Source organism: Nematocida homosporus, assembly GCF_024244095.1.
Source record: "Nematocida homosporus strain JUm1504 chromosome Unknown 4509, whole genome shotgun sequence".
Classification (NCBI taxonomy): domain Eukaryota; kingdom Fungi; phylum Microsporidia; genus Nematocida; species Nematocida homosporus.
This window is the reverse complement of record NW_026250686.1, coordinates 128,179-152,385: the sequence shown is the minus strand read 5'-3', so window position 1 is coordinate 152,385 and position 24,207 is coordinate 128,179. Positions and strand designations below refer to the sequence as shown.

The 24,207-nt window shown below is 39.1% G+C and overlaps 16 protein-coding genes across 16 annotated transcripts; 11 read left to right on the top strand and 5 right to left on the bottom strand.

Annotated features, from left to right (window-relative positions):
• Position 1: 1 nt before the first annotated feature.
• Positions 2–622, bottom strand: NEHOM01_0536 (uncharacterized protein; the record flags this gene model as incomplete). The annotated part of the gene is made up of 1 exon (XM_051489414.1): positions 2–622. The coding sequence occupies one exon, from the start codon at positions 620–622 to the stop codon at positions 2–4; it is 621 nt and encodes a 206-aa protein (XP_051345374.1).
• Positions 623–908: 286 nt separating this feature from the next.
• On the bottom strand, positions 909–2,249 carry NEHOM01_0535 (UDP-N-acetylglucosamine--dolichyl-phosphate N-acetylglucosaminephosphotransferase; the record flags this gene model as incomplete). The annotated part of the gene is made up of 1 exon (XM_051489413.1): positions 909–2,249. The coding sequence occupies one exon, from the start codon at positions 2,247–2,249 to the stop codon at positions 909–911; it is 1,341 nt and encodes a 446-aa protein (XP_051345373.1).
• A 28-nt stretch (positions 2,250–2,277) lies between these two features.
• On the top strand, positions 2,278–2,766 carry NEHOM01_0534 (uncharacterized protein; the record flags this gene model as incomplete). The annotated part of the gene is made up of 1 exon (XM_051489412.1): positions 2,278–2,766. One exon carries the CDS (start codon positions 2,278–2,280, stop codon positions 2,764–2,766), a length of 489 nt encoding a protein of 162 aa, XP_051345372.1.
• Positions 2,767–3,405: 639 nt separating this feature from the next.
• On the top strand, positions 3,406–4,080 carry NEHOM01_0533 (GTP-binding protein SAR1; the record flags this gene model as incomplete). Its single annotated transcript, XM_051489411.1, has 1 exon — positions 3,406–4,080. The coding sequence occupies one exon, from the start codon at positions 3,406–3,408 to the stop codon at positions 4,078–4,080; it is 675 nt and encodes a 224-aa protein (XP_051345371.1).
• A 1,294-nt stretch (positions 4,081–5,374) lies between these two features.
• Positions 5,375–5,935, top strand: NEHOM01_0532 (protein Mpv17; the record flags this gene model as incomplete). Its single annotated transcript, XM_051489410.1, has 1 exon — positions 5,375–5,935. One exon carries the CDS (start codon positions 5,375–5,377, stop codon positions 5,933–5,935), a length of 561 nt encoding a protein of 186 aa, XP_051345370.1.
• Positions 5,936–6,390: 455 nt separating this feature from the next.
• NEHOM01_0531 (uncharacterized protein) lies at positions 6,391–8,448 on the top strand (the record flags this gene model as incomplete). The annotated part of the gene is made up of 1 exon (XM_051489409.1): positions 6,391–8,448. The coding sequence occupies one exon, from the start codon at positions 6,391–6,393 to the stop codon at positions 8,446–8,448; it is 2,058 nt and encodes a 685-aa protein (XP_051345369.1).
• A 602-nt stretch (positions 8,449–9,050) lies between these two features.
• On the top strand, positions 9,051–10,130 carry NEHOM01_0530 (uncharacterized protein; the record flags this gene model as incomplete). The annotated part of the gene is made up of 1 exon (XM_051489408.1): positions 9,051–10,130. The coding sequence occupies one exon, from the start codon at positions 9,051–9,053 to the stop codon at positions 10,128–10,130; it is 1,080 nt and encodes a 359-aa protein (XP_051345368.1).
• Positions 10,131–10,220: 90 nt separating this feature from the next.
• Positions 10,221–10,583, bottom strand: NEHOM01_0529 (uncharacterized protein; the record flags this gene model as incomplete). The annotated part of the gene is made up of 1 exon (XM_051489407.1): positions 10,221–10,583. One exon carries the CDS (start codon positions 10,581–10,583, stop codon positions 10,221–10,223), a length of 363 nt encoding a protein of 120 aa, XP_051345367.1.
• A 257-nt stretch (positions 10,584–10,840) lies between these two features.
• Positions 10,841–11,155, top strand: NEHOM01_0528 (uncharacterized protein; the record flags this gene model as incomplete). The annotated part of the gene is made up of 1 exon (XM_051489406.1): positions 10,841–11,155. The coding sequence occupies one exon, from the start codon at positions 10,841–10,843 to the stop codon at positions 11,153–11,155; it is 315 nt and encodes a 104-aa protein (XP_051345366.1).
• Positions 11,156–11,168: 13 nt separating this feature from the next.
• On the top strand, positions 11,169–12,221 carry NEHOM01_0527 (septin 7; the record flags this gene model as incomplete). Its single annotated transcript, XM_051489405.1, has 1 exon — positions 11,169–12,221. The coding sequence occupies one exon, from the start codon at positions 11,169–11,171 to the stop codon at positions 12,219–12,221; it is 1,053 nt and encodes a 350-aa protein (XP_051345365.1).
• A 195-nt stretch (positions 12,222–12,416) lies between these two features.
• Positions 12,417–14,222, top strand: NEHOM01_0526 (uncharacterized protein; the record flags this gene model as incomplete). The annotated part of the gene is made up of 1 exon (XM_051489404.1): positions 12,417–14,222. The coding sequence occupies one exon, from the start codon at positions 12,417–12,419 to the stop codon at positions 14,220–14,222; it is 1,806 nt and encodes a 601-aa protein (XP_051345364.1).
• A 622-nt stretch (positions 14,223–14,844) lies between these two features.
• NEHOM01_0525 (uncharacterized protein) lies at positions 14,845–16,347 on the top strand (the record flags this gene model as incomplete). Its single annotated transcript, XM_051489403.1, has 1 exon — positions 14,845–16,347. The coding sequence occupies one exon, from the start codon at positions 14,845–14,847 to the stop codon at positions 16,345–16,347; it is 1,503 nt and encodes a 500-aa protein (XP_051345363.1).
• A 346-nt stretch (positions 16,348–16,693) lies between these two features.
• NEHOM01_0524 (serine/arginine-rich splicing factor 4/5/6) lies at positions 16,694–17,275 on the bottom strand (the record flags this gene model as incomplete). Its single annotated transcript, XM_051489402.1, has 1 exon — positions 16,694–17,275. The coding sequence occupies one exon, from the start codon at positions 17,273–17,275 to the stop codon at positions 16,694–16,696; it is 582 nt and encodes a 193-aa protein (XP_051345362.1).
• A 536-nt stretch (positions 17,276–17,811) lies between these two features.
• Positions 17,812–18,360, bottom strand: NEHOM01_0523 (very-long-chain (3R)-3-hydroxyacyl-CoA dehydratase; the record flags this gene model as incomplete). Its single annotated transcript, XM_051489401.1, has 1 exon — positions 17,812–18,360. The coding sequence occupies one exon, from the start codon at positions 18,358–18,360 to the stop codon at positions 17,812–17,814; it is 549 nt and encodes a 182-aa protein (XP_051345361.1).
• A 13-nt stretch (positions 18,361–18,373) lies between these two features.
• NEHOM01_0522 (uncharacterized protein) lies at positions 18,374–20,908 on the top strand (the record flags this gene model as incomplete). The annotated part of the gene is made up of 1 exon (XM_051489400.1): positions 18,374–20,908. The coding sequence occupies one exon, from the start codon at positions 18,374–18,376 to the stop codon at positions 20,906–20,908; it is 2,535 nt and encodes an 844-aa protein (XP_051345360.1).
• A 647-nt stretch (positions 20,909–21,555) lies between these two features.
• NEHOM01_0521 (uncharacterized protein) lies at positions 21,556–24,135 on the top strand (the record flags this gene model as incomplete). The annotated part of the gene is made up of 1 exon (XM_051489399.1): positions 21,556–24,135. One exon carries the CDS (start codon positions 21,556–21,558, stop codon positions 24,133–24,135), a length of 2,580 nt encoding a protein of 859 aa, XP_051345359.1.
• Positions 24,136–24,207: the final 72 nt, after the last annotated feature.

Genomic DNA, 24,207 nt, shown 5'->3' with positions numbered 1-24,207 from the left:
ATTATATCAAGGGGAGAGGTCCATTGTTTGTCTTGGCGCCTTTCTCCAGACGAATAAGGAGTTTGTCCCCTTCAACATGAGCTGATTGGAAGCCTTGGCCGGCGGGGATGGTGAAGGAGTAGCTGCCAGTACGTGAGGAGTAGGAATTGTCATTTTTGATCTCTTTTTCGTAGTTGATTTTGATAAGATTGTCACTGGCGGTGATTTTAATGTCGCTTTTATCTAAGCCGTGTGGCAGGGCTACGCAGTACCCATTGAAGGTTGAGGTTTCGCATTTCTTGATGCCCGTGCACTCAGCTAGAATGTCACAGGGGCAGCAAGGCTGAGTAGAGCAGTCGGTTGAGGATTTAGTGCTGCAGCTAGTATTAGTGTTGCAGTTGGTGTTGCAATTGTTGTTAGTATTGCAGTTGTTGGTGGTGTTGGATTTAGGGTTGCAGTTAGTGTTCGCACATTGATTTTGGGCGCAGCGGCAGTCACAGGCTTTATTATCGCACTTTTGCTGGCTGTTGCAGTCATTAGCATTGCAGTGTTTGTCCATAAGGAGGTAGAGTCTACCGTTATTTATAGGCTGAAAAAAGGAGGTGATACTGCCTATTGGCTGGACAGCTTGGATACAAAACATCCATTGGCTGTCACTACTCCTATACTACCTCATCTGATCTCATCTAACATAAAACTCAACACTCACCAATCCCATTCCGAAACATAACCAAGACAATACAGACTCAACTTAATACAATTTAATACAGGCCCAATTCAATACAACACTAACTCAACACAATACAATCTAATACCAATCCAACACTAACTCAACTCAATACTAACTCAATACTAACTCAATACAATACAATACATTTTAATCATAAACCTATCTCACTCCACCCCGCTCAACTTAAGACAATACAATATTAACACCAACGAGTGATAGCTATCTTGCCCAGTATAACTAAAGTACAAAAGAGTCCTTGGCTGAGCATTAAACTCTGGGCTAGAGCTCGCTCAGACATAGGCCCAAACCATTGTAGAATTAGATTAAGTAAAGTAAAGTTAACTATCTTCATCGGCTGGATTGGCTTGGGACTAGTTGGGAGACTTGGTCCTAATTGGTCGGTTTTAGACTTAATTTGGGACTGGCCTGTAAATAACTCCTCCTTGCTTCGTTTGTTCCAATAACTGGTTAGTGTTGAGTTAATCTGGCCTAGGCCGTCCTCTACCTCAACTAGGCCTACCAAATACGCCAGACGCAGTACAGGCACTTGCAATAGTTTCAGCCGTTTTGGTGCGGCTACGGGTGCTTCCGAAGCCCGTACTAGCCAGGCCTGACCTATTCTTTGTGCGCGGGGCATTCGGTGTCTTGGACAAGCAACAATTCCAGCTAGTTGTGGCAAAGACAGACCAAAGTTCAGTAATTGCGGCCCAAAGAAGACAAACACCGTTTTAGTAAACCCGCCCACTAAACCAACACAAAGAATACTTGATCCAGCAAAGTAACAAAACGTATCCCCAACAAAACACCGGGCCGGGTAAGCATTCAACCAGAACAGCCCCAAGGTACAACAGAAAAGAGAAAACGATAGGGATAAACTCACTACACTCAATCCATCCCAAAATATCCATCTATCAACTACCATAAACCCACTAATTACCAAAACCTGTCCACTTTCTACTCCATTAACTCCACTCAAGATATTCACTGCATTAGTAAAGAAGACAGCCAAAACCAAAACCAATCCATAAAACCACCCGCCCAAATCCACACTACCTCTAAAAGGCAGCTGCACCCAAGTACTCCCATTGTACGCTAAAACCAACGGCACCATAGCTATTAAAGGAAAAACCAACTTACAAGACCAGCCCAGCTCCATCGTATCATCCACGTAACCCAGTAATAAGTTCAACGTAATCGTACAAGCACTTACTAACAAAACCTCTCGAAAGATAGGCACTAACCCGGCCAAACAAAAGATACTACAAACAAAGGCCAAGCCACAGCCTAGACCTACCCCTTCCGGAATCTTCATTTTCGTCTCTTTGTTAAGATCAATTCCAAAGATACGAGTGTGTTTCATTAACCCAAGACTAATCCGATAGGCCAAAACCCCAAATACTAACCCAATAAGCACACCCCAGCCAACTTTAACCCCAACTAATCCAAAACCAAGCTTAGTCCAATCGATACCAAGTACCCCTTCACTAAAACTCACCTGATCACTATGTAGAACTCCGTCTCTGATCAATGTCCCAGCCATATATTAATAAATGAAAAACAAGATACGTATGCTATCTTCCACACCAAAACCAACTAGCAAACTCTTATCAATTGAAGAGGAAATGCTCTTTACCAAGATAAACAAGCTAACCAACCACGGTTCTCAAGAAGATCTTCTCAATATCTTCAAACTAGACGCCTTTATTCGACTAGACAACTTCTTTATCTCGCCCTTCTCACTACTTAGCATTAAACGCGGTCTCCGCAACAAGCTAATTGGCTGGAAGTTCTCAGAAGCCGGCTGGTGTTTCTACTTTCAAGATGGCATTGAAATCTTCTTCCACGGCAAGTTCACCAGTCTTATTAAAGACAAGAAAGTCGTCCACATCAAAATAGACACCCACCGTATCGAATGCAAATCCAAACCCCACTATGAAATTCTCCTCCGTTACTTCAAATGTCTAGACACATTCTACTTCATGGTCACTGAAGTGGATACATCCTTCCACCTCCTCACCAACCCACTCGCCGCCAATGTTCTCTGGCCCAATGAGTAAGTCCCTATTTCCTATCTACTCATTTTGACCCACCACATACTCACCCAATTTGACTCACCACATACTAACACTAACCCAATACATTATACATTTACTTACTATTTACTTGCTATCTTAACTTAACTCAACCAAATACTATTTACTTGCTGTCTTAACCAAACCAAGTACTAACTCAACTTAACTTAACTCCACTTAACCCCAACTCAACTTAAACTCAATACTAACCCAATACTAAACTCAACTTAAACCTAACCAAATACTAACTCAACCAAATACTATTTACTTGCTGTCTTAACCAAACCAAATACTAGCTCAACTCAACTCAACCAAATACTTAAACCTAACCAAATAGTTAACTTAAACCAAACCAACTCCATCTAAACTTAAACCAAACTTAACCCCACTTAAACCAAACCAAACCCAACCAAACTCAAACCCAAACTTAACTCAAAATATATCTTTACTAACTCAACTCAACTCAACTCAACCCAAAACAAACCCAAACCCAATACTAACCCAACTCAATACTAACTCAACCCAATCCATCATCCAAATACTAACCCAACCCCAACCCAGTACTAAGACCACCTCAATATCAAACTAAACCATACTAAACATCCCCCTTTTTTTCTTTGTTTAATGCACCAACAGATCAAAGTGTACACGCAGTACGTTCTTGACCTAATTGAAAGAGGTCCTTTCGCTCTTTTTAAGAACCTTTGGGGTCGTCAGACCAATATTCTCTTCTTAGGCCTAGATAATTCAGGAAAGACTACTCTTCTCCTCCGATTGAAGTCCGATACAGTCCATACAGTTGCTCCAACCCTTTCTGTCCGGCAGGAGACTCTTCAGATTGGCAACCATCTTAAAATGACTATTAGTGACCTAGGCGGGCATGAAACAGCTAGATTAGGCTGGAGTACTTTCTTTGTTCAATCTCATGGTATTATCTTTATGATAGATATAACGGATGAAGCTCGATATGAACTAGTTCGTGAGACTTATCAGAGTTTACTAGTTACTATAGAGAATTCTGGTCGGAAAAGTATTCCGATTGCTGTGTTGTTCAATAAGACCGATATGTGGCAGAAGTATTGGGAGAGTAAACATAAGGGTGAAATGGCCCCACCTTTAGATGATTCTTATCTGCACTATCTTTGTCAGATAATTGGAATCCGTACGGGTGATGGTGAGGATGGTCGGCGTATTTCTGCTAATTTCTGCAGTGTAGTGACTGACTCGACTACCAATCAGAACAAAGGGTTCATGTTGGCGTTTAAGTGGCTAGATATGATGATTCGTACACCTAAATAAACACTTGCTTAGGTTTCAAAAGGGACTCGTTTATTTGCAGAATAAGAGACAGCCATCAGTTGTTCGAGACTTAAAGTATATAATGGGTGGCAAGGTCGGGCTTATGCAAGTTTGTTTCTGGTTGCTTCTTGGCTTACTTTTGTCTTTGAGTCGGGCCTACTACTATCCGGGGTACTATCCGCCGCCTTCTTCCTGGGGGTGGTACCCAAGACATCAGATTCACCATGTAAATAGGTACGTTAGCCATTCTTTCTACAACAATCCTTTTGAAGTGGGTGGCTATTTGCACCCTGGGTATTCCGACCATTTACCCCAATACCCGTCCTCAACTACGGCTAACTGATAAATAAAAACCATACTATCTTATCTTATCTTGATATTATCTTATTTTGTTGTTTTTGAACTGTTCATTTGTATCTTTATTCTAAGGCCTATCTAATCTTAATGATATGTTTTGTTACATTAGGATTAAATTTAAAAGAAGTCTTACCAAACAGAAGTATAGTAGACTTGCTATTTTGTTTTTGTTTTACATTTCACTTTAGATTAAGTTAGATTTAGATTTAGATTGTGTTAGAGTTGGGTTTGAGTTAGATTGGGTTTGAGTTAGGATTTGGTTAGTATTGAGTTTGAATTTAGTATTGAGTTTGAATTTGGTTTGAGTTTGGATTGAGTTTGGTTTAGTATTGAGTTAGGACAGCAGCTATTAGTAACCCAGATCAATACAAGACTTAGCTTAACTGGTGAGTTAGATTAGGATTAGATTTATTGAACTGCTTAAGAAGACGATGACCTGCTGAGTATGCCTTCTTCTCTACTTCTTTACCTACATAACCAGACCAATAGAGATACTTATCTAAAACCAGACACTGTTACACCTAACTACCAGTTTAATACACTATCTAAAGAATAGTCAATAAAACACTATCTTAACTTAATACTATCTCAACTTAATACTATCTTAACTTAACACATAACACTAACTCAACCCAATCTAACCCAAACTTAACCCAATACTAAACCCAAACTTAACCCAACTTAATACTAACGCAATAAGTCTTTATTTGGATCTAGGAGGGCCTTTTTGTCCACAGATGTGTTTTCCCAAATGAATTACGATGACCGACATCAAAAGGGCCGGCAAAAAGACGGTCCACCAGAAGGCATGTTACAACAAGTCGAAAACATATTTATTGGTCTAATAGAAGGCGGATCAGGTGTTAGAGTATCAGTTAGACGGGGAAGAGTCCGCTACTGTAAAAAAAGGGGCATTTTTGAAGCAATTTAGTAAACAATGCAGCGCATACCTCGTACACGTAGTGGTTTAATAGAAAAGCCGGTTAAAACAACCCCAGTTAGTTATCTTGAGTCTTTAAAACAAGGTTTAATTGTTTCCACTATCTTCTTATTAGCTGAAATAACAGCACAATTCATTACTAAAGCACCAGCTAATATCTTTAGTGTTCTTTCTTGTACTCTTTATGGGTTTGTGACTGGTTCTTTAGCCTATGAATTATATCGACGCTTAGACGGCGCCACTTCTATTCCTTATCAGGAAAAACGAGCTACTCTTAAGATTAGAGCGGCTTTTAGTAAGTTATTGATTGACCAGTTAATCTTTTCGCCTATTTCTAATGCTATCTTTACTATCTTTTCTATCTGTATTAGTTCTAAGTCTTATACTCTCTTGACTGGTTTAGAGTACTACTTTGAGCTACTACTGAATAGTTACAAGATTTGGCCGATTGCCCAGTTAATTAACTTTTGGCTGGTTCCTCTTAAGTATCGGATGCTCTTTATTGGACTGGTTAGTTTTTGCTGGACGACCTTTGTTAGATACGATGCCAATAAATAGTTTATGAACTTATCTATAAATAATGTATTGAGTTGAGTTGAGTTGGGTTGGGTTGAGTTAGGTTAGGTTAGGTTGAGTTAGGTTAGGTTAGGATGGGGTTAAGTGCGATGGGTTGTAGTTATCTTGGTGGTATACTTGGTGCCATTGGGATTTGGGCTTGTATTTGGATGGTCAAAGTTATCTCTTGATTAAAATCTTGACCAAAATTATCCTAGGAAGATAGTAGCTCAAAACTTAAGATAAGACGAGGTAGGACTTAACTTTGGATAAACATAGTCTTTATTCGTGTGTATGGGCTTGTAAATACGTACTTAGTTCTATTTGATGACTTGTGGCTTGGCTTGTTTTCTGTTTTCTGAATTCTTAGATTGGTAGTGAACTATGAAATTAAGACAATGGCCATAGATCAGTTTTGATAAAAATAGAGGTATATATTTGGGAAAGAAAAGAGAGATATGAAATTATCTTTCGAATTGTTAGGTATTGGGGTATCTGGATTGCTTGCCTGGTTGTGTGGCATAACTTCTGGTCAAGTAACCAGTATTGCAGATAAAGCAGAGTCGGCATGGGAGAAACATTGCATTCGAATAAGCAGTAGTTCGCGGTTTGCTAACGCTGCGATTGAATACGATGCTAACCCTCAATGTTCAAAGATCGATCCTAAGAATGAGAAGGTACTTGGCAATACTGGACCTGTTGAGCACTACCGGGTATATTGGGAACATGTATTGAGTGCCGGGCTACTAAGTAATTCAGATACACAACGAATTATTGCGCTGCTACAGAATTGTCACCTAATTAACAGTCAGGACGTTGAACTCTGCCCTTTTGATCTGGAGAAAGATTCTCTATCATATGCATTAGATAAGACTATAAAGAAGTTTGAAAAGTACTATGTGATAGGCCATGAATATGCTGCAAAGCTTGGGCAGATAGATAAGCCCACTACTGGAGCTGAACTTGCTTTATTACTTGGCCCTGCCGATGATGATGCGAACCATAGCAAGTTCAACGCAATCCTAGAGCCTCTTTTGATGGACTATGTGGATCAGTTGTTTAATTGGACCCCGCCTGATGTATTTGAATGGAGTTTACATCAAATCTTGCCTGACGTTAACACTTGGCGCAAAATCATCCAAAACCCAACGGCAACCACCACCAATCTTTGTGCGCAGAAACAACTTAGACACTTTTTGTATGCATTACTACAAATACAACTGCATACCTCTAGCTTTTTAAGCCTTTCTAACAAACCCCAAGGGTTTTATCACCAAACCACAATCAATACTACCCCAAGGAAAGAGTTGAAAGACTTTAGAGAGGAGTTAGAGTTAAAGGCTATTGATATCATAAAAACTACTAGTATAAACGATAGGAGTGATCTTTTGAAGATATCTACAGCGGCATCACGTGCCCCTTTAATAAGGGTAATGCATAGTAAGTATTTCCAAAGGACTGAGTTTAGCAAACGGTTATCACATCTCCATAACTCTTTATTAGATGGTTCTACGTTTATGTTTTTCGTCAATGAGATTAAACAATGGTCAGATGATCTAAAGATAGTAGCAGAAAGGTTTAAGTATATAGTGAAAAGGACAAAACAACTACAACTTAAACTTAAGCCATACTTAACACCCACCCAAACGACCCCTAACATTCATGATTGTGTAGAATATCTAACTACAGACCCACAACCAAACATTCATCTTCCCAACGACGCATATGACTCCAACCAGGATCCATTATTCCATAACTCAGTCGAAGAAATTCTCATTCAAGTACGTGACGTAATACCTCTTAGCAGTGCTATCGAAAACAATCCTAAGCCACCTAATTCTACCGCAAACAGCAAAGAGGTTCTCATTCAAGAACTAGACGCAACATCTTTCGACACTAGCACAAACACCACTAATATCGAGACGCCTATTCCCGATACTGGAACCGAACAATCTTCTATTCAAGAACTAAGCGAAACATCCTTCACCATCAACATAAACACCACTAATACTGTGACACATATCCCGGAGACTGACATTGAGCAACCTCCTAATCAAAAGCTCGGCGGAACATCCTTCACCACTAGCACAAACAACACTAATTCCGAGACACCTATCCCCGATACTGGAACCGAACAACCTCCTAACCAAGAGCTAGACGAATCATTTATTGACGTTAGCACAGATACTAATACTGAGACGCCTATTTCCGAGACTATCACTGAACAACCTCCTAATCAAGAGCTAGACACAACACCTTCCAACACTAACACAGATACCACTAATACTGAGACGTCTATTCCCAATACCACCACTAGCACTATAACGAGCGATCATCCCGACGAAGAAACCGAGTCTAGCTCACCTAGTCTAAATCATAGCACACCACCTACTAACAAACCGTCATCTGCCGCCTCTCATAAACCATGGTGGAAATCCAGCTCTCCCATCTTCCACGTAGCCATAAGCAGTCTATTCTGGACCCGCCTCACCAACCTACTTGGACTGTCTCATTGATAGTTTACTCTAGCCACCCAAACCCGACAAGATTTATTCTTTACTCTGCCAATCCTCCACAAACCCAATCCAATCCATCATCAACTCACTCAACCCACTCAACCCAATCCATCATCAACTCACTCAACACAAGCAATAAATCTAATTGTCGGAATCTAGCCACTAACTTAACTTAGTCTTGTTTAATCCAAAACCAACCCATTTCGAAAGTTATTTCTAGTCTAACAACCGATTTAGTATGAGACACTTTTATCATCCGAATCTATCCCAAACACCAGATCTATAAATATCCTAAATCCTAGCAACAACCATTTTATCCAAGTCAGCATTGCCTCAGCATTAAGTTACTACTTGGCCTGTAAACTTATTCGTCTATCTTTACTACCAGAAAGTAATATCAGTTTATTCTTTAGCAATATTCATCCAATAATACTCTACTTAATCTTGAGTTAACAGTCTTTAAGTTAAAATAGGACAATTAAGGCCAGATGAATAGACTAAACCTTTCACACTAATTATCTACCTTAAGATTTTAACCAGAATAACAACATAGCTCTTATCTAATACTAACCCAATACTAGCACCACCTGTTTTCTTTTTTAATGGCTGGTACCGCAAAGCGCAGAGCATCTCGTCTTCTAACCAAAGATAACGAATCAGCCGAAGAAGAAAGTCCAGTTGAAGAACTTCGTTTTAATCCTAATGCTAAAGTACTTAGAGCTAGAAGAAGAACAGATCCAGTAGTGGTTAAAAAGGGTTTATTTAGTGGTATGACTGTCTTCCAAACTAGTGATCAGAAACTCAAAGGTCTTAATACTTCATTTCTTCAAGCAGCCAATCAAGCGTATACTACTAACAATACTTACGACCTAAATCCTCTATTTACTCAGTATAATACGTATCGGGCCGAAATCGAGCAGAAAGAGAAAGATAGAAGTACAGCTGCTAATATCTTCCAATCTGGAGTTAGACCAGGCAGTACCCCAATTAGTACGCCAATTAGTACTCCTGATACAAGTATAGCTGGTGATAATAAGAACATATCTAGTGATAATTTACCCAATACTAACTCAACTCAATCTGGGCCAAATCAAAAACCTACTCCACTATCTCCATCTAAATCTCATTCAAAACCTACTCCATCCTCTCCTAAACCCACACCATCTTCTCCACCTAAACCCCATTCAAAACCTACACCATCATCACCTAAACCCCATTCAAAACCCACTCCACTATCTCCACCTAAACCCCATTCAAAACCTACACCATCATCACCTAAACCCCATTCAAAACCCACTCCACTATCTCCACCTAAACCCCATTCAAAACCTACACCATCATCACCTAAATCTAATCCCAACTCAACTCAATTTCAACCTTTAGAAGTAGATTGCAAAGTATACGTGCGTAAGACTAAACGTTTTGAGAGTATTGGGTTTGTTAAGCTAGTGGTGGAAGAGAGGAAGGGAGATAAGTGCATTGCTATTTATGATGGCAAGAAAGAGATAGTTTGTTCTTCAATTCAACAATCTTCTATTCGTTCGGAAGCAGGTAGTAAAGAACTTATCTTTGTTGATTCAGATACAACTGCTTTATATAAGGCTAAGTTTGCTACTTTAAAGGACTCAGATGATTTAAGACGGGCTTGTGGACTACTAGACTCTAATTCTGATAACAATTAACAATAAACCTATCTTATCTACTTTTTACTATCTAAATATCATTTAATCAAAAATTCAACACAATCTAACTTAATCAAAAACCTATTGGGTTTATTTCTGATTCTCATGCATCATCTTCTGGACTTTTTGTCTGGTTTCATCATCCAGTTGGGATAAGTTAGTTATTGTGGCTGGTGGGAGTTCTTCAGAACTAAGGGGTTTATCTCCTTCAAAGAGAATGTCCCAATTCATTACGGAGTCTCGATAGAGGACTATTTCAATCTCATCATTATCAACTGTCCAGCACATTTCATCTTCTAAGATAGGATTAGCTATTGTTTTATCAAGCAAAGTCTGATTTTGTTGAGTTACTTTGAGATGTTTGTTGATTAGAGAGACTTTAACACCGGATGACGTATTAGGAAGAGTTGGAATAGTTATAACAACCTCTTTGAGTTGCTGAGACCAATTCATAGATAAAAAAAGAGCATTAAGCTAGCATTAAATTGGGTTTAGTATTGTGTTGAGTTGAGTTAAGTTAGATTAGGTTGGGGTGGGTTGAGTTGAGTTGAGTTACGTTAAGTTGAATTAGGTTGAGTTGAGTTGGTATATTTTATTTTAGCTTATCATATCTGCAGATATAGTCTAATTTCATAACTTTATCATAACCTTATCACAACTTAACTTAACTCAACACAACACAATATATAGTTGGGATAGCTGGGTAAACAATGCAAACACAAACACTACTACGTCGCGATGAAGTTGAAGAACATGAAATTCTGCTTCAGGGAACTATTCGGGCTATTCGAGAAGCTACAGTTGAGGTCTCTTCCGTTTCAGCTGTAGTGCATGCACAAGGTGAGGTAATTGATAAGATTGAAAGGAAGATTTCCAACGCCGAAGGAACTTTGAAAAGAGCTAGTCGGAAACTAACTGCGCTAGTAAGACAGTCAAAGAAACGCAGAGCTGTTTCTATTTGTTTGCTTGCTATGACAACTCTTTGTCTAGTCTGTCTCTTTACCACTACCTTATTTAAACGCTAGACACCCTGTTTGTATGGAACAAACAAGTTCACTCGTGAACACTTTACCCAACCAAATCATCAAAGGCATTGAAGATACCGGCATCAACTACAATATCATTGTAGCCGGTGAAGGATACTCCGGCAAAACATCCTTAATCCAAAGCCTCTTTGGTATAGATATGCAAACTGCCACTCGAGATAACGATTTATTCCATGAAGTCTGTGACATGGTTTGCACCAATAATCCACTAGCCGACTTACTGGAAGCCGCTCCAGCTGTCAAACTAGACAGTCTAGGCATTTCCGTCTCAGCCACCCGCGTCACTCTCCAAGAAGAAAGTATTCACCTTAACCTAACCATCTATGAGATCAGCCACATTGGCGACTCCCTCAAAAACCAGCTCGACTGGACACCAATCCGCAACCTCATCTTCAACCGCTACGAAGAGTACCACATGGAAGAAGATCTCGGGACTAACATCCAAGATAAAAGAATCCATTGCTGCCTCTACCTTACCAATCCCCGCATTATCCCTCGCCAGGTAGATATCAACGTCATGAAAGAAATCGGCCAAATCACCAATCTCATCCCAGTTATTTCCAAAGCCGATACACTCACTTCCGAAGAGTACAAACAAATGAAAGAAACCCTCTTCTCCACCCTCGTCGCCCATAAAGTCCAACTCTTTGACAGTATCCTGATTGATGAGTGCAAAAAAGTCGTCGAACTCAACTTCGTCCCCCTCCGCTTCAGCACCCTCAACCGCATCTATCCCTACCACGCCCACCAATCCCAGCACACCCAAGAATCCGACCTAGTCACCCTACGCGACCTCCTTATCAAATCACATGCCATCGACCTGGTCGAAGTCACCGAAAAGTACTACGAACACTATCGCCGCAACAAAATGATCGTCGATGTCCTAACCGCCACCGATTCCGGCCTAGATGAGAACTTCAAAAGAAAGATAGGCCTAGAAGAAACCAAACTAAAAACACTAACCAAAAGATTAGCCGAAAAGAAGAAGAATTATCTTTTACTTATCTCCCAACATAAACACTTGATTTCTGAAGATTTAATCTAAAAACCCAATATTTGATTTAAAAACCCAAGATTTAATCTAAAAACCCAATTTTCACAACTATCGCCAATTTACCAATAAACCACCCCTAACCCAATACTACCCAACACGAATCAATAAACTCCCAAAACCAACCATTAATTAACTACCCCCGAGGCGTTATAAAACACCCTGTAAAATATTTTCTCCGTTACGGGGATGATTAAGCCTATTGAGAGAAATTCAGCCCATTTGCTTGTTTTTCTAGTCGGTTTGGCCTATAGCGCCATAAATATTATCCAACCCAAATTGTTCCGTTTAAAAGACCACGCATTAACCAATGCTTTATTCCTACCATGCAACTACGCCGTAATGATCTTACTACTACTGGCACTACTCTATCGCACCAAACAGAAGCAGTTAGGCGAGTACCATAAGATCCATGGAGTTTTATTGATAAGCGGTATGATATACTTACTATTAGCCCGATTAGGAAGTCATCCAGTTCTATCTCAAATTGGATCTTTAGTCCACCAGTACGTCTTTCTTTACTTCTTAGGAGGTCTAGTGCAATCTTTGCGCTTCCTCCCGGGTGTAGCTCTACTAGCCCGTGAAGTAGGTCCTAATGCCCATGGTGGGTTTAAAGTAGGCTATTTAGCCTTAAATGTAGCTATTTACTCAACGCATACGTATAGTATGGACTTCTTTCGGAGTCAGTTATCTCTACCGATAGCAGATTATGGGTATATTGGTTCAATGTCGATCTTTTACTTGGCGAATATCTTCTTTAGTGCGGCGGCTGATCGGTACAAGATAACCAAGAAAATGACTATTATTTTAGCTCTACTATCTACTGTGGTTTATAGTGGGTTCTTTTTGTTGCGAGATATGCAGTGTCGGAATGTTTTGATTATTTGTATGGTCTATTCTTTGTACGTGATTTTACTATCACCAGTCTTTCCTTTGTACGATGCTTTGATCTTAGCTCAGTTGGATAAAGAGCATCAGGCAACGACTCCGGAGTTGAAGAAGGAGATCTTTTCTCGGATTAGAATGTGGGCTAGTATTGGTCATGCTTTTTCTGGGGTGATTATCTCGCATATTCATAAGACTTTCCGAGCAGTAGAAGCAGTAGATAGTCGTAGTGAGGAGGAGTCAAATAGTTCTTTGTTTTCTGTTTTAATGGGAGTTCTTATCTCAAGTATAATTTTGTTTGTTTTGATAACAACTAAGTATGTGGATGAAAAAGATAGCACTAAAGTAACTGGAGCAAAACCAAGTACTACTAGTGAGACATCTTTAAATGAGAGTAGTAGTAAGAAAGAGACAGATGGTGAAGATAAGGAAGAGATAGGAGTAGTGAGTAGTAGTAGTGGGAAGAGTAATAGTAGGGAATTACTGCTTAATCCTGACTTCCTTTTCTTGTTGTTTGTGATTACTTCGATTGGAGTGACTAGAGGTGTTTCTTCTTATTATTTGGTGACGTATATGACTGTTTACTTTAAGAAGAAGTTCTCAAGTATTACGGCTATCTTTTGTATCCGGACATTTAGTGAGATGATTATTATGTACTCTAGTAAGCCTCTTTTGAAACACTTTGGATACCATTGGTTACTTTACTTCTCTTTGATTGCTGTGGCTGTACGGGAGTTTAATTATGCTATTATGCCGCAGGGGCAGTATACAGTGGTTTATGCGGCTGTTAATGAAGTGCTTAAGGGTATTAGTGCTTCTTGCTTGATAGTTAGTGCGGTGAATATTGCTAATGCATATGGGGGGAAGCATAACAAAGGGTTGGCCCAGGCTTGTTATAGTGGGTGTTATAATGGGATGTCTATTCTTATCTCTTCTTTAGTAGGAATGGTGGCCGTACGGGTGTTTAAAGACTTCCGATCTCTTTTCTTTGTTTCTTCTCTTATTGGGTTTAGTTGTTCTATTCTGGTGATTATCAAGTATCAAATTATTGATAAGCGTATTAGAAAGAAGCATCTTAGCTCAGTCCGTAGAGCCGCTGCTACCAGCTAATAAATCATCCTAATAAGTAGATATGTGTGTTGGGGAGGGTTTGGTTGTGTGAGGTAGGGTTAGTTCTAACCGGGTATCCTAAAAAGGAAATTGTTTTAAAAGCATAATTACCTAATAAGGAAAAAACACGTCATCTATAAATTAGTTCTAAAGTAGCTATAAATTGAGTTAAGAATAAATAGCCAAGATATAGTATTAGATTGTGTTTAGTATTAAGTTGAGTTTAGTATTGGGTTGGTATTGGGTTGGGTTTGGTATTGTGTTGGTATTGTGTTGGTATTGTGTTGGTGTTGGGTTGTGTTGGGTTGAGATAGGTTGAGATAGTATTTGAGTAGATAGTAATTGGTCGGTGTTGTAGTGCTTGGCCTCTTTGGTCTTAAATCTAAGATAATTAAATAGCAACCTAATTTACCAAAAAGGGAAAGATTAAGTCGAGTTGACTTGACTTGAGTTGGGATTGGGTTAAACTTTAGCTTAATTATATCTAAATCTAAATTGTATCTTAATCTATTTTAATCTATATTTTAATCAGTGAAAACAAAAAATTACCATAAAAGGAAATTTTTGATAAAAAGTCTGACTAATTTAGTCATAGAAAAATTTTCGATTCCATCAAACTTTTATGGAAGCTAATACTCTAATGCCTCGAGCATTTGATCCATCAGGTGGTGGGTCTAAAGTGCTTTATCCTGATGTCTACGATCCTAAATTAGGGTTTCGTGCTGGCCTGTCACCAACTCAGACATTTACTCTTCCCCCAAAGCCTTCCTTTCCTTCTCCATCAACACCAGGACCAATAACGATACCAACACCAAATATTCCACCATCAGCAACAACTGATCCGTTTTTCCTGCCATCTGCTTCTGCCACACCACCTACAATCAGCAGTGTTGGTGTAATGACGCCCAATCACGCCCAGAAAGCATCCTTTTCAATCGCAAATGCAGAGTTACAAAAGAAAGCCGCAGCAGCCGTATCTATCAAAGTAACGATCGGTGCTATTTCGCGAATAGACGCTAATACTGCTATAGTTAAATCAGCCGCCCTATCTGGCAGTAGTATTAATAATGTAGTTGCTAACGTTGATTTAAAAGTTATAGCTGATAATCCTACTTTTGCTAACTTCCTTGCTCATGTTGTTCCCCAAGTTATGTCCCAGATGCCTACTTTGAATGATTTACAAGCGATAAGATATCAGAATATTATGCTTTATTCACAAGCCTTATTTAATCAGACATCTTTTGCTAGTCAAGCTATATCTATTGGTGGTGTCATTACAGTAACTGCCGTTGGGTTTTTTATCTTCAGTTTGGGTATAGTAGCCGCTGGCATGGGCGGGAAAAGTGCCTTCAACTGGTTTAAAGGCTTCTCTGGATTTGGTAATTTACTGCGCTCACCAGATGAGTATGTTACCCAGTATACTACTTTAACTGATGAAGATCCAGTACCTAATGCTGATTCATCCCAATACCATCAGTACCACCATGTTTCCTATCCTAATGCAACTGGGTCAAAATCACAATCTTATCTATCTTCTTTTAACACACAACAATGCTTCCGCCGGGCTTATCATATGGCATTGATTGGCTTTTCAATTATGGCAGTTTTAGTTATTTATCTTTATGCCAGTGGTTGTTATTATCGCAGTCATTCTATATCTTATGTTTCTCCAGTTCATGAAACATTCCGAGTGCACTTAGTAGCTCTATTTGACCGAATCACTAATAGCACAGCCCTATCAGGTTTACCTAAAGTCATTGAGGTTGTCACTACTGATTTCTGGGCAGTACTCATGCATATATTCAAGAATCCAGCTGCAGTTGTTCTATCCATCGCTAAATTCATTCTGACTATCAATGCAGGAATTGCCAGTATAGTTTTACTCAGTATTCTAGTTAATCTCAATAAGAAGCTCATTTGGCCTAAGTATGCCTTGGCTGTAGCTAAAAACGTCTTCCGCCATGTCATACTTACTCTTTTCATTCTAGTCCCATTCTTTATCTTCCTCTACCTCGTCTACTTAGGTCTAGCTTACTTTGGACTACTTGATTTAGTCCTAGGCAGACCCTTAGCCTACTGCATTGGCTTCCTCAATTCGGTTTGTGCCCAAAAAGTCCCCGTCTAAGCCAGCCCCATAGATAGCAAATAAAACAACAATATTACACATCTACATATCATATTATCTAAAACAGAACCCAAATCTACTATCTCATATCTAACAACCCAATATCAACTTAACTCAACTCAATATCAACTTAACCTAATATCAACTTAACGTAATATCAACTTAACTCAATTCAACACCACATTAACCCAACCCAATACAATACCAAACACATACTAATCACTCTTTATTTATGCACCCGCCTATAATACTACATGCTAAGCGGATTGGGCTAGTATTAGATCAGTTCCTACTATCTTAACCCAAACCAAAACCATATCAAAACCATATCAAAACCAAAACCAAACTAACCCATTGTCTCTTCTTGAGGCTCTTCCCGTGCTAAACTCCTCCTCTCCTCTAAACCCTTCCTATCATCTGTCTTTCTTCGTCCTAATCGAGCTGTGATTGTCTTATCATAAAATTGTTGATTATTCAATCTTTCAATCGCCCAATCTCTCTCTTGTTTATATCCAAATTCAAGTAAAGCATCTCCAGATTGCAAGATCTTCATATACTCCGGTCTAGCTTTACTCATCAGAACAAAAGATCTTAATTCAGACCACTCTACATCTTGAGGTAAACCTTCTAAGATAAGACGAAAAGGTCTTGTATGTAAAGGAGTCCTTCCTGGTCCCATATAACGAGGTCCTGAAGCAAAGACTGGTCCTCTATCCATTCTTCTTCCTCTAGCTAGTTCAACTACTACTGGTTCTCCACCTATACTGTGTTTCTCAGCTAAAATTCGATCTCCGGTCTCCCCGTCCACAATTAAGAACCCGTATGTACTATAAAGCTTAACACTTTCAACCGGTCCATAATTAGAGAAATAGTCAAAGACTTCCTTTTCCTGAGTATTCTCTCGTATTCCACCGATATACAGCTGCATAGTCTTAAAAAATAAATAAAATATATATACATCTACGTGGTAGTAGTTAGTCATATGTATATGTAGAGGTTGTATATACTTTCAGTCTAATTAATGCGTTAAGTAAAGTTAAGAATTGCAATAAATTATCTCTTATTTCCATTTGGGCGAATATTACGTTAATTTAAGTGAGTATTTGATTAAGTTAAAATTAAGATAAGATAAGATAAGTTGAGTAAAGATAAGATAAGGTTGAGTTATGTTGTTATTGGATTGAGTTGGATTGGGTTAAGATTGGGTTATGTTAGGAGATACACTAAGTTGTTATTTAAATAAGATATACTAATTAGATAAGATCCTAACTTAACTCAACTTAACTCAACCCAACACAATACAAACTCAACCTAATACAAACTCAACCTAATATAAACTCAACTTAAACTTAAACTTAAACTTAATACAAACTCAACACAATACTACACCTAATTAAAACCTAATTTATGTTTATGTTATATGATATAGTATGCTATCTACTTGATTAGATGGCAGAATAACTACTACTTAGATTGCTTGTTAGATTTACTAGTTAAGCGATTACTAGCCTTATAATAAAGATAGATAAAACCTGGAATGTAGATAAGAAGGGCAATAATAGATAAGCGATCTCTACGTTGTATTAAGAGAAATACTTCACAAAGAACTCCAATCGGATAAAGAAGTAAAGAAGCTGCCGCTCTTACTCTTCTTAAACCAGGCACTAAATAATGACTAAATCTTAACGTATCAGCTATTCCCCAGGTGATTAGCATTACACTAAGTACCTTATTAGGCTTATCAGGACATATCCAGCCAGAAATGAATATACGAGATCCAGTTTGCATTAAGGAAACCAAGTAGTTCTGACGAGTAGCACCTGATAATGATCCTAATAATTCAAGTAAGTAAAGGAACTGAATAGTTCTAAGTACTTTTAAGTCGTATCCCTGGCCTAATTGAAGGCTTAACATTCCCATTCTTAAAACACAGATAGAGATAAGAAGACCCAAAAGATTAGCTGAAGATTTAACAAGAAAGAGTAAGTGAATAATCAGACGGCGGATATGCATGGAAAAAAAACACATGCAAAATTTAATGGTAAACTCAGATAGAGGTGTTAATAAGCGTGTATTAAAGAGTCCTAGTGAAGATTTAGGTCAGTCTAAACGTAGTCCTACTAAGTCTAGTTCTGTTTTGAATGTAATTGATAAGAGAGATAAGAAAGATAAGAAAGATAAGGCTGATTTGACTTTAAATTCGGATAAGACTACCGATTTATCCATTGAAACATTAGGTGAAGGCTTAGATAAGGATTTAGATAAGAATTTAGATAAGAATTTAGATAAGAAAAGTAATGTTATAAGTGAATCTAATAAGTCTACTACTACTAATAATACTAGTGATAATACTAGTGATAATAGTACTCCTAATAATACTAGTGATAATACTACTCCTAGTAAGTCTAAGAGTAAGGCTAGCACTACTAAGTCTACTCAACCCACTACTAATAATACTAAGTCTACTAATACTACTCAAAACACTACTACTCAACCCACTACTAATAATACTACTCCTAATAAGTCTACTCAACCCACTACTAACAATATTAATAATACTACTGTAGATGAGTCTCTTCCTACTACTAATAATACTCCTAATGATAATAATGACAACCAAAATAGTGATAATAATGATAAGGACGGCAATCAAGATAGTGATAAGGACATCACCCAAGACAATCAAGATGATAGTAGTGATAATGATGGTAATGGTGATAATTTGGTTATGACGGGGAAGAGTGCTAGAGAAGAGGTGGATGGAGAACTGCTGCGGGTGTTTCAGAGTACGTTATCTGGGAGTGAGGGAGTACAGGGGGTGGATAAGTTACTGAACTTACCGGATGAAATGGAACATGTTCGAGTGGCTTGGTTCTTGGCCTTATCGGAACAACGCGTGTTAGGTGAGGTTGAGGAAAGAGTCGAGTTAGATAAGAAGATTGAAGAACTAAGAACTAAAGTTTTGTTGAGATCTGATCCTAGATGGCATCGAGCTGTGCGTAAAGCTAAGTATACAGTTGATAGTTCTTTAAATGGTCCAGTTTCAGTGGCTGGAGTTGAATTACTGATTAGTACGGTTATTGAGACTTTAATTAGAACTAGTAGTGTAGAGATTGATAGGGCAGTGGATTTAGTATTGGGTAATAGTGCTGATCAAGATCCACGGGTGGTTAGAGTGCAAGGTACGGATGTAGAGATAGTAGATGAGATTTTAGAAAGTTTAGCTCGTTTACCGATAGCCGAGATAAAGAAACGAATTGTATCTATTGCTGGAACATTAGGGCCAGAACATATTGAGACTATTTTAAGCCATTTATCAGGCGATTTAGGCCGATTACTACCAACAGCCTTGTTTGTGCACAACCAGGTGGTTTATGACTTGTTAGAAAGAGAGTTCTTTAAGAGGTACGTAGTTGAACGGCCGGGAATGGTTGAGTACTTCCCTAGGATTGATATTGAAGCGGTTATTAAGAGTTTACATCGGACTTCAGCTATGTTTAGGTCTTTAGAAACAATTGCCAGACAAAGACCTATTCATCGAGCGAGAATTGTCGATGAGATTTGTTCTTATATCAAAAAAGGAGCCAGAACTAAGTGTGTTGTGTTTGTTAAGGATAACTTATCTTTATTTACCGATCGGATTGATGATTTAGGTCTAAGTTGTGAGGAGTTGTTACTCTTAGCTGAAAAACGACCAGAGTTACTACAGAAGGTCTTTATCGTGATTTCTGAGTTGAAAACCTCATTGAAAGAGAAGAGACAGCAAAACCATCAGAAGAAAGAGAAAAGACTCTCTTCTTTGATTGCCGTTACAGCTGCTCAACTAGGAAGTTTACCGGAAGAGACAGTCGAACAGTTTATCTTAGAAGGAGCAGCTAAAGATCCAGATTTACTAGCTAGACTTTGTTTAGGACTATTTAGATTACAACCACCAGGACCACAAGTACGTCGGGCTTTAGCTAAATTAGCAGCAGCTGGTTCACCGCCGGCTTTGGTCTTTGCCGCTCTGCCTTACTTAGAGGACCAACAACGCTTAAGACTAGTGAAGAGGTACTTGGTAGATGACGTCTCTTTGGTTTTGTTCCTACGAGTAGTCAGACCAGAAGACTTACTAGTACATGCCCATGGACTAGAGGCAGATAGTGCCCGACGGATTATTAAGTTGTGTTTACAACGACCGGAAGCCTTCCCTGATCGGACTGTATCTTTGGCTTTAGCACAAATGGAAGAGTTTCATCCATTGCCAGAACTCTTTGTTAGTACGGTTGAAGCCGCCTTAGAAGCTTTTCCTAATATGAAGCCATTTATTGTTACGTTGATTAGACGGACTTGGGAAAGGCTTTTTACAGCTAATCCTAAAGGCACTGTCCGTTTACTCGAACGACTTGAAGCAGCCTCACCAGAACTACTTCTTTCCTTCTCTGAAGCAGCTATTCGGGAGGTTCTAGCGACTTCAGAAGTTCTACGCGACCGACTTGAAACATATCTCCGCAAACAACCCAAGTATATTCAAAGCAAGTATGCCGATCTAGCCCGTGAAGCCGCAACAACTCCACAATAATCACTTACTTATTCAATTATTCAATTACTCAATATCTACTTAAGTTAATAAACAGTTACCTTGCATTAGACACATTTACTGATTTACTCCTTATCCCGTATTTACACATTACATCTTACATAATCCAGGCTATACTTACTCCGCTACTAAACCTAACACAACCCAACCCAACACAACCTAACACAACCTACCCGTTGCATATATTTGATCTGAACTAATCTAACCCAATACTTAACTTAACTCTTCACATTATTATAGTATAGTATTGATATTGTATTAGGTTGGGGTGGTGTAGTATGATTATGTGCTAGGAGTTATAGGTTGAGTTGAGTTGGCATGGTGTAGTATGATATACCAACTCAATACCAATACCACGCCAACTCTACACCAACACCAAATACAATCCCAATCTAACCCTATACCAACCCAACCTAATACAATACCAATATCAATACAATACCAACACAACCCAATCCCAACCCAACCATACACAATACTCACTCAATACCACACTAAATATATATCTAAATCCAATCCTAACCCAATCTTTTTCAGAAGTGGCAGACTAAGAACTCCTTTTTAGTTTCTGTTTTGGCTAAGATAGACTAGTCTAATTAGATTATATAAGCCTTTTTAATATTTTGTGTATGTCATACGAACTATATCGAGAGTTTGCGGCTGGTGCTTTAGCTGGAGCTCTACTAGTGATCTTTATGCAATTTGCGACCCTTGTTTTGGGCCTACGTCGCATGGTCCGAAAAAAGAGATATCCTGACACATGTCCTAGAGATATGCTTAAAGATCCTTCTGAATCTTTAATGAATGCCTTATCTCTAGCTACAGAAGAATGTACAGATGTAGCTTGGTTAAATATAGTCTTTCAAAGATACTTTGTTGAATTATCAAGATCAAGTACCTTTTATGAGAAGGTTAAAGAGACTCTAGTTAAGAAACTCTCTTTAGCCTTCTCAACTGGTATTCTTAAACGAGTTCGATTTAGAGATATTTCCTTTGGTAGCGAAGCTCCTTATATTCGTACTATTAGAGCTCTTTCTGATAACGAGTTAGAAGAGTTACTGGCGAGAACGGGTGAGAAACGAGCGAGAAGACCGGCTGGGTTTAGTCAAGTAAGTTTATTGATGGATGTTGAGTATGCAGCAGGAGATAATTGTATGTACGTTGATGCTGACCTAATAAAGGGGTACTCTATTCCTATTATGGTACGTTTACAGCCATTTCGAGGCCAGTTAGTGGTTAGAGTGCCTGCTAGTAACTATCATACGCGGTTGGAGTTATGTTTCTTGGAAAATCCTGGGTTTGATTTCTCGGTGGAAGCTGCTTTTGCTAAGAACGATACGGTCTTCTTTTCTAGTTCAGTTAGTACGTTATTGAAACGATTATGCCGTTATGTGGCTAAGATGTACATTTATCCGAACTGGTACTACTACTACTTGCCGATGTTAGTATCACGATCCAAAATTATTGCTTATCCTTACTATCCAGTATCAGCTGGGAATATTGAAGCGGCTATGCAACAGATTAGGGAAATCAAAAATTTATTGAGTTTAGATTTTGCTATCATTACCAAAAAAGGAAATGTTATTTTTCGGAAGACCAAAAGTACAGTTAATTCATCTAGTGAGCCATTAATGCGGGCTGAGATAGAAATGCCACCCGAAAAGATTTCCCGGATTGGAGAAATGTTTCGTACGCCCGAAGATCTCTTCAATCCCTTTGCCGGGGTAGTGAGTGCTTATGAAGGAACTAAAGTCATTGAGACGTACGCCCCGCATTTAGCCCGAGTTCATGTAGTTATTGCTGGGGAAGTCTTTGAGTTTATTAGAATTACAGTAGATGATATGTTGCTTTACCAATTAACAGATCCGGCTGAGCCCCAGTTCTTACTTCTTTATCGGGAGCCTAAACGGATTCTAGTCGTCCAGTACGCCTCTAGATCTAGTCTCTTCCGTTTAGGCCAATTCCGGATCCAGAAACTAGTCGGGAAGTTAGAAGAAGAAGAACTTAAAGTCTGGGGATCAGCTCGACTCTTCAAACTCTTTGATCTATCCGTACGAGCAGCCGGATCAGCCAAACGTATTTTCGGTCGAGCCAATAAGCCATCTCAACCTAAGAAGAAAGAAGAACCGCCTAAAGATCCCGCCCGGGCCCAGTACGTTAGTGATGGATACGCCCTAGATACTTCTTCCCAAGAAAGTGTTTCGGAAGTGGCAATCATTGAGTCACACTTCCGGGCAATTGAAACACGTATTCTAGGAGATATGCGGGCACCGGATGCTCAAATAGACTTGCCTTATACAGCTGCTGAACTAAAGGATGTTTTAAAACTCTCAGTAACTCGAGCCTCTTTATTTGGTGAGTTTACTCTGATGGAAGATATTGAGTTAGCTGTAGGTATTCGTAGTACTTCGATGGCCGCTCCTTCCGGACAGTTTGTGCAACTACTTAGTTATAGTAATCCCGAAGGCGATCTAGTGATTGGCCGGATTTTGCTTTCAGAAGAGTTTCAAGGAGTGGCTGTAGCTGCTCGTATTCAGCCGAGTTGTATTTCCTTATTCACGGATGGCGGGTTTGTAGTGCACTGCCGTGAATTTGAACATATCATTCGCACCCGAGTTGAACAGAGTAGATTAGTACCTGGTGAGCCGCAAGAACTACCTAAACGATTTACACGTAGTTTTGATACGGCTGCCGGTATAATTATAACTAGTGAGACACCAACTCAATGTGAGATCTTCATTGGTAGAGGCGAAAGAGTGCTTAGAGGTGAAATCTCATTACAACAGCCCTGCACAGTCATTCTTGGCCGACTTAATGAAGATACTAATCTACAAGTATCTATCCGTACTAAGAAAGGAACAGCTACACTTAAAGAAGTACCTAATTCAGTCGACCAACTGACTTACATTGAAGGATCCTTTATTCTGAAGAAGAAGGGAGAAATCACCTTACCAATTGGTCCGGGGTATGCCCATTGGATCTTCCCATGGACAGCTAAAGCCAAGGATAAAGACAAGGATAAGTCAGGATACATTAATGGTTCCGGATATGCCAACTTTAATCAGCCAACTACACTTACTTGGGTTCAACAAGAAAGTTGTCCCACTACTTCCATTTCAGCCGCCAGCATTAAACCTTTCAACACTACCACTACTCCCACCGAACCAGCATCCTCAGCCAGTCCTAATCTCTCCTCACCCCAATACTAACACCACCCAACACCACCCAACTCAATACTAACTCAACACCACCCAACTCAATACCAACTCAATTTAATCTTT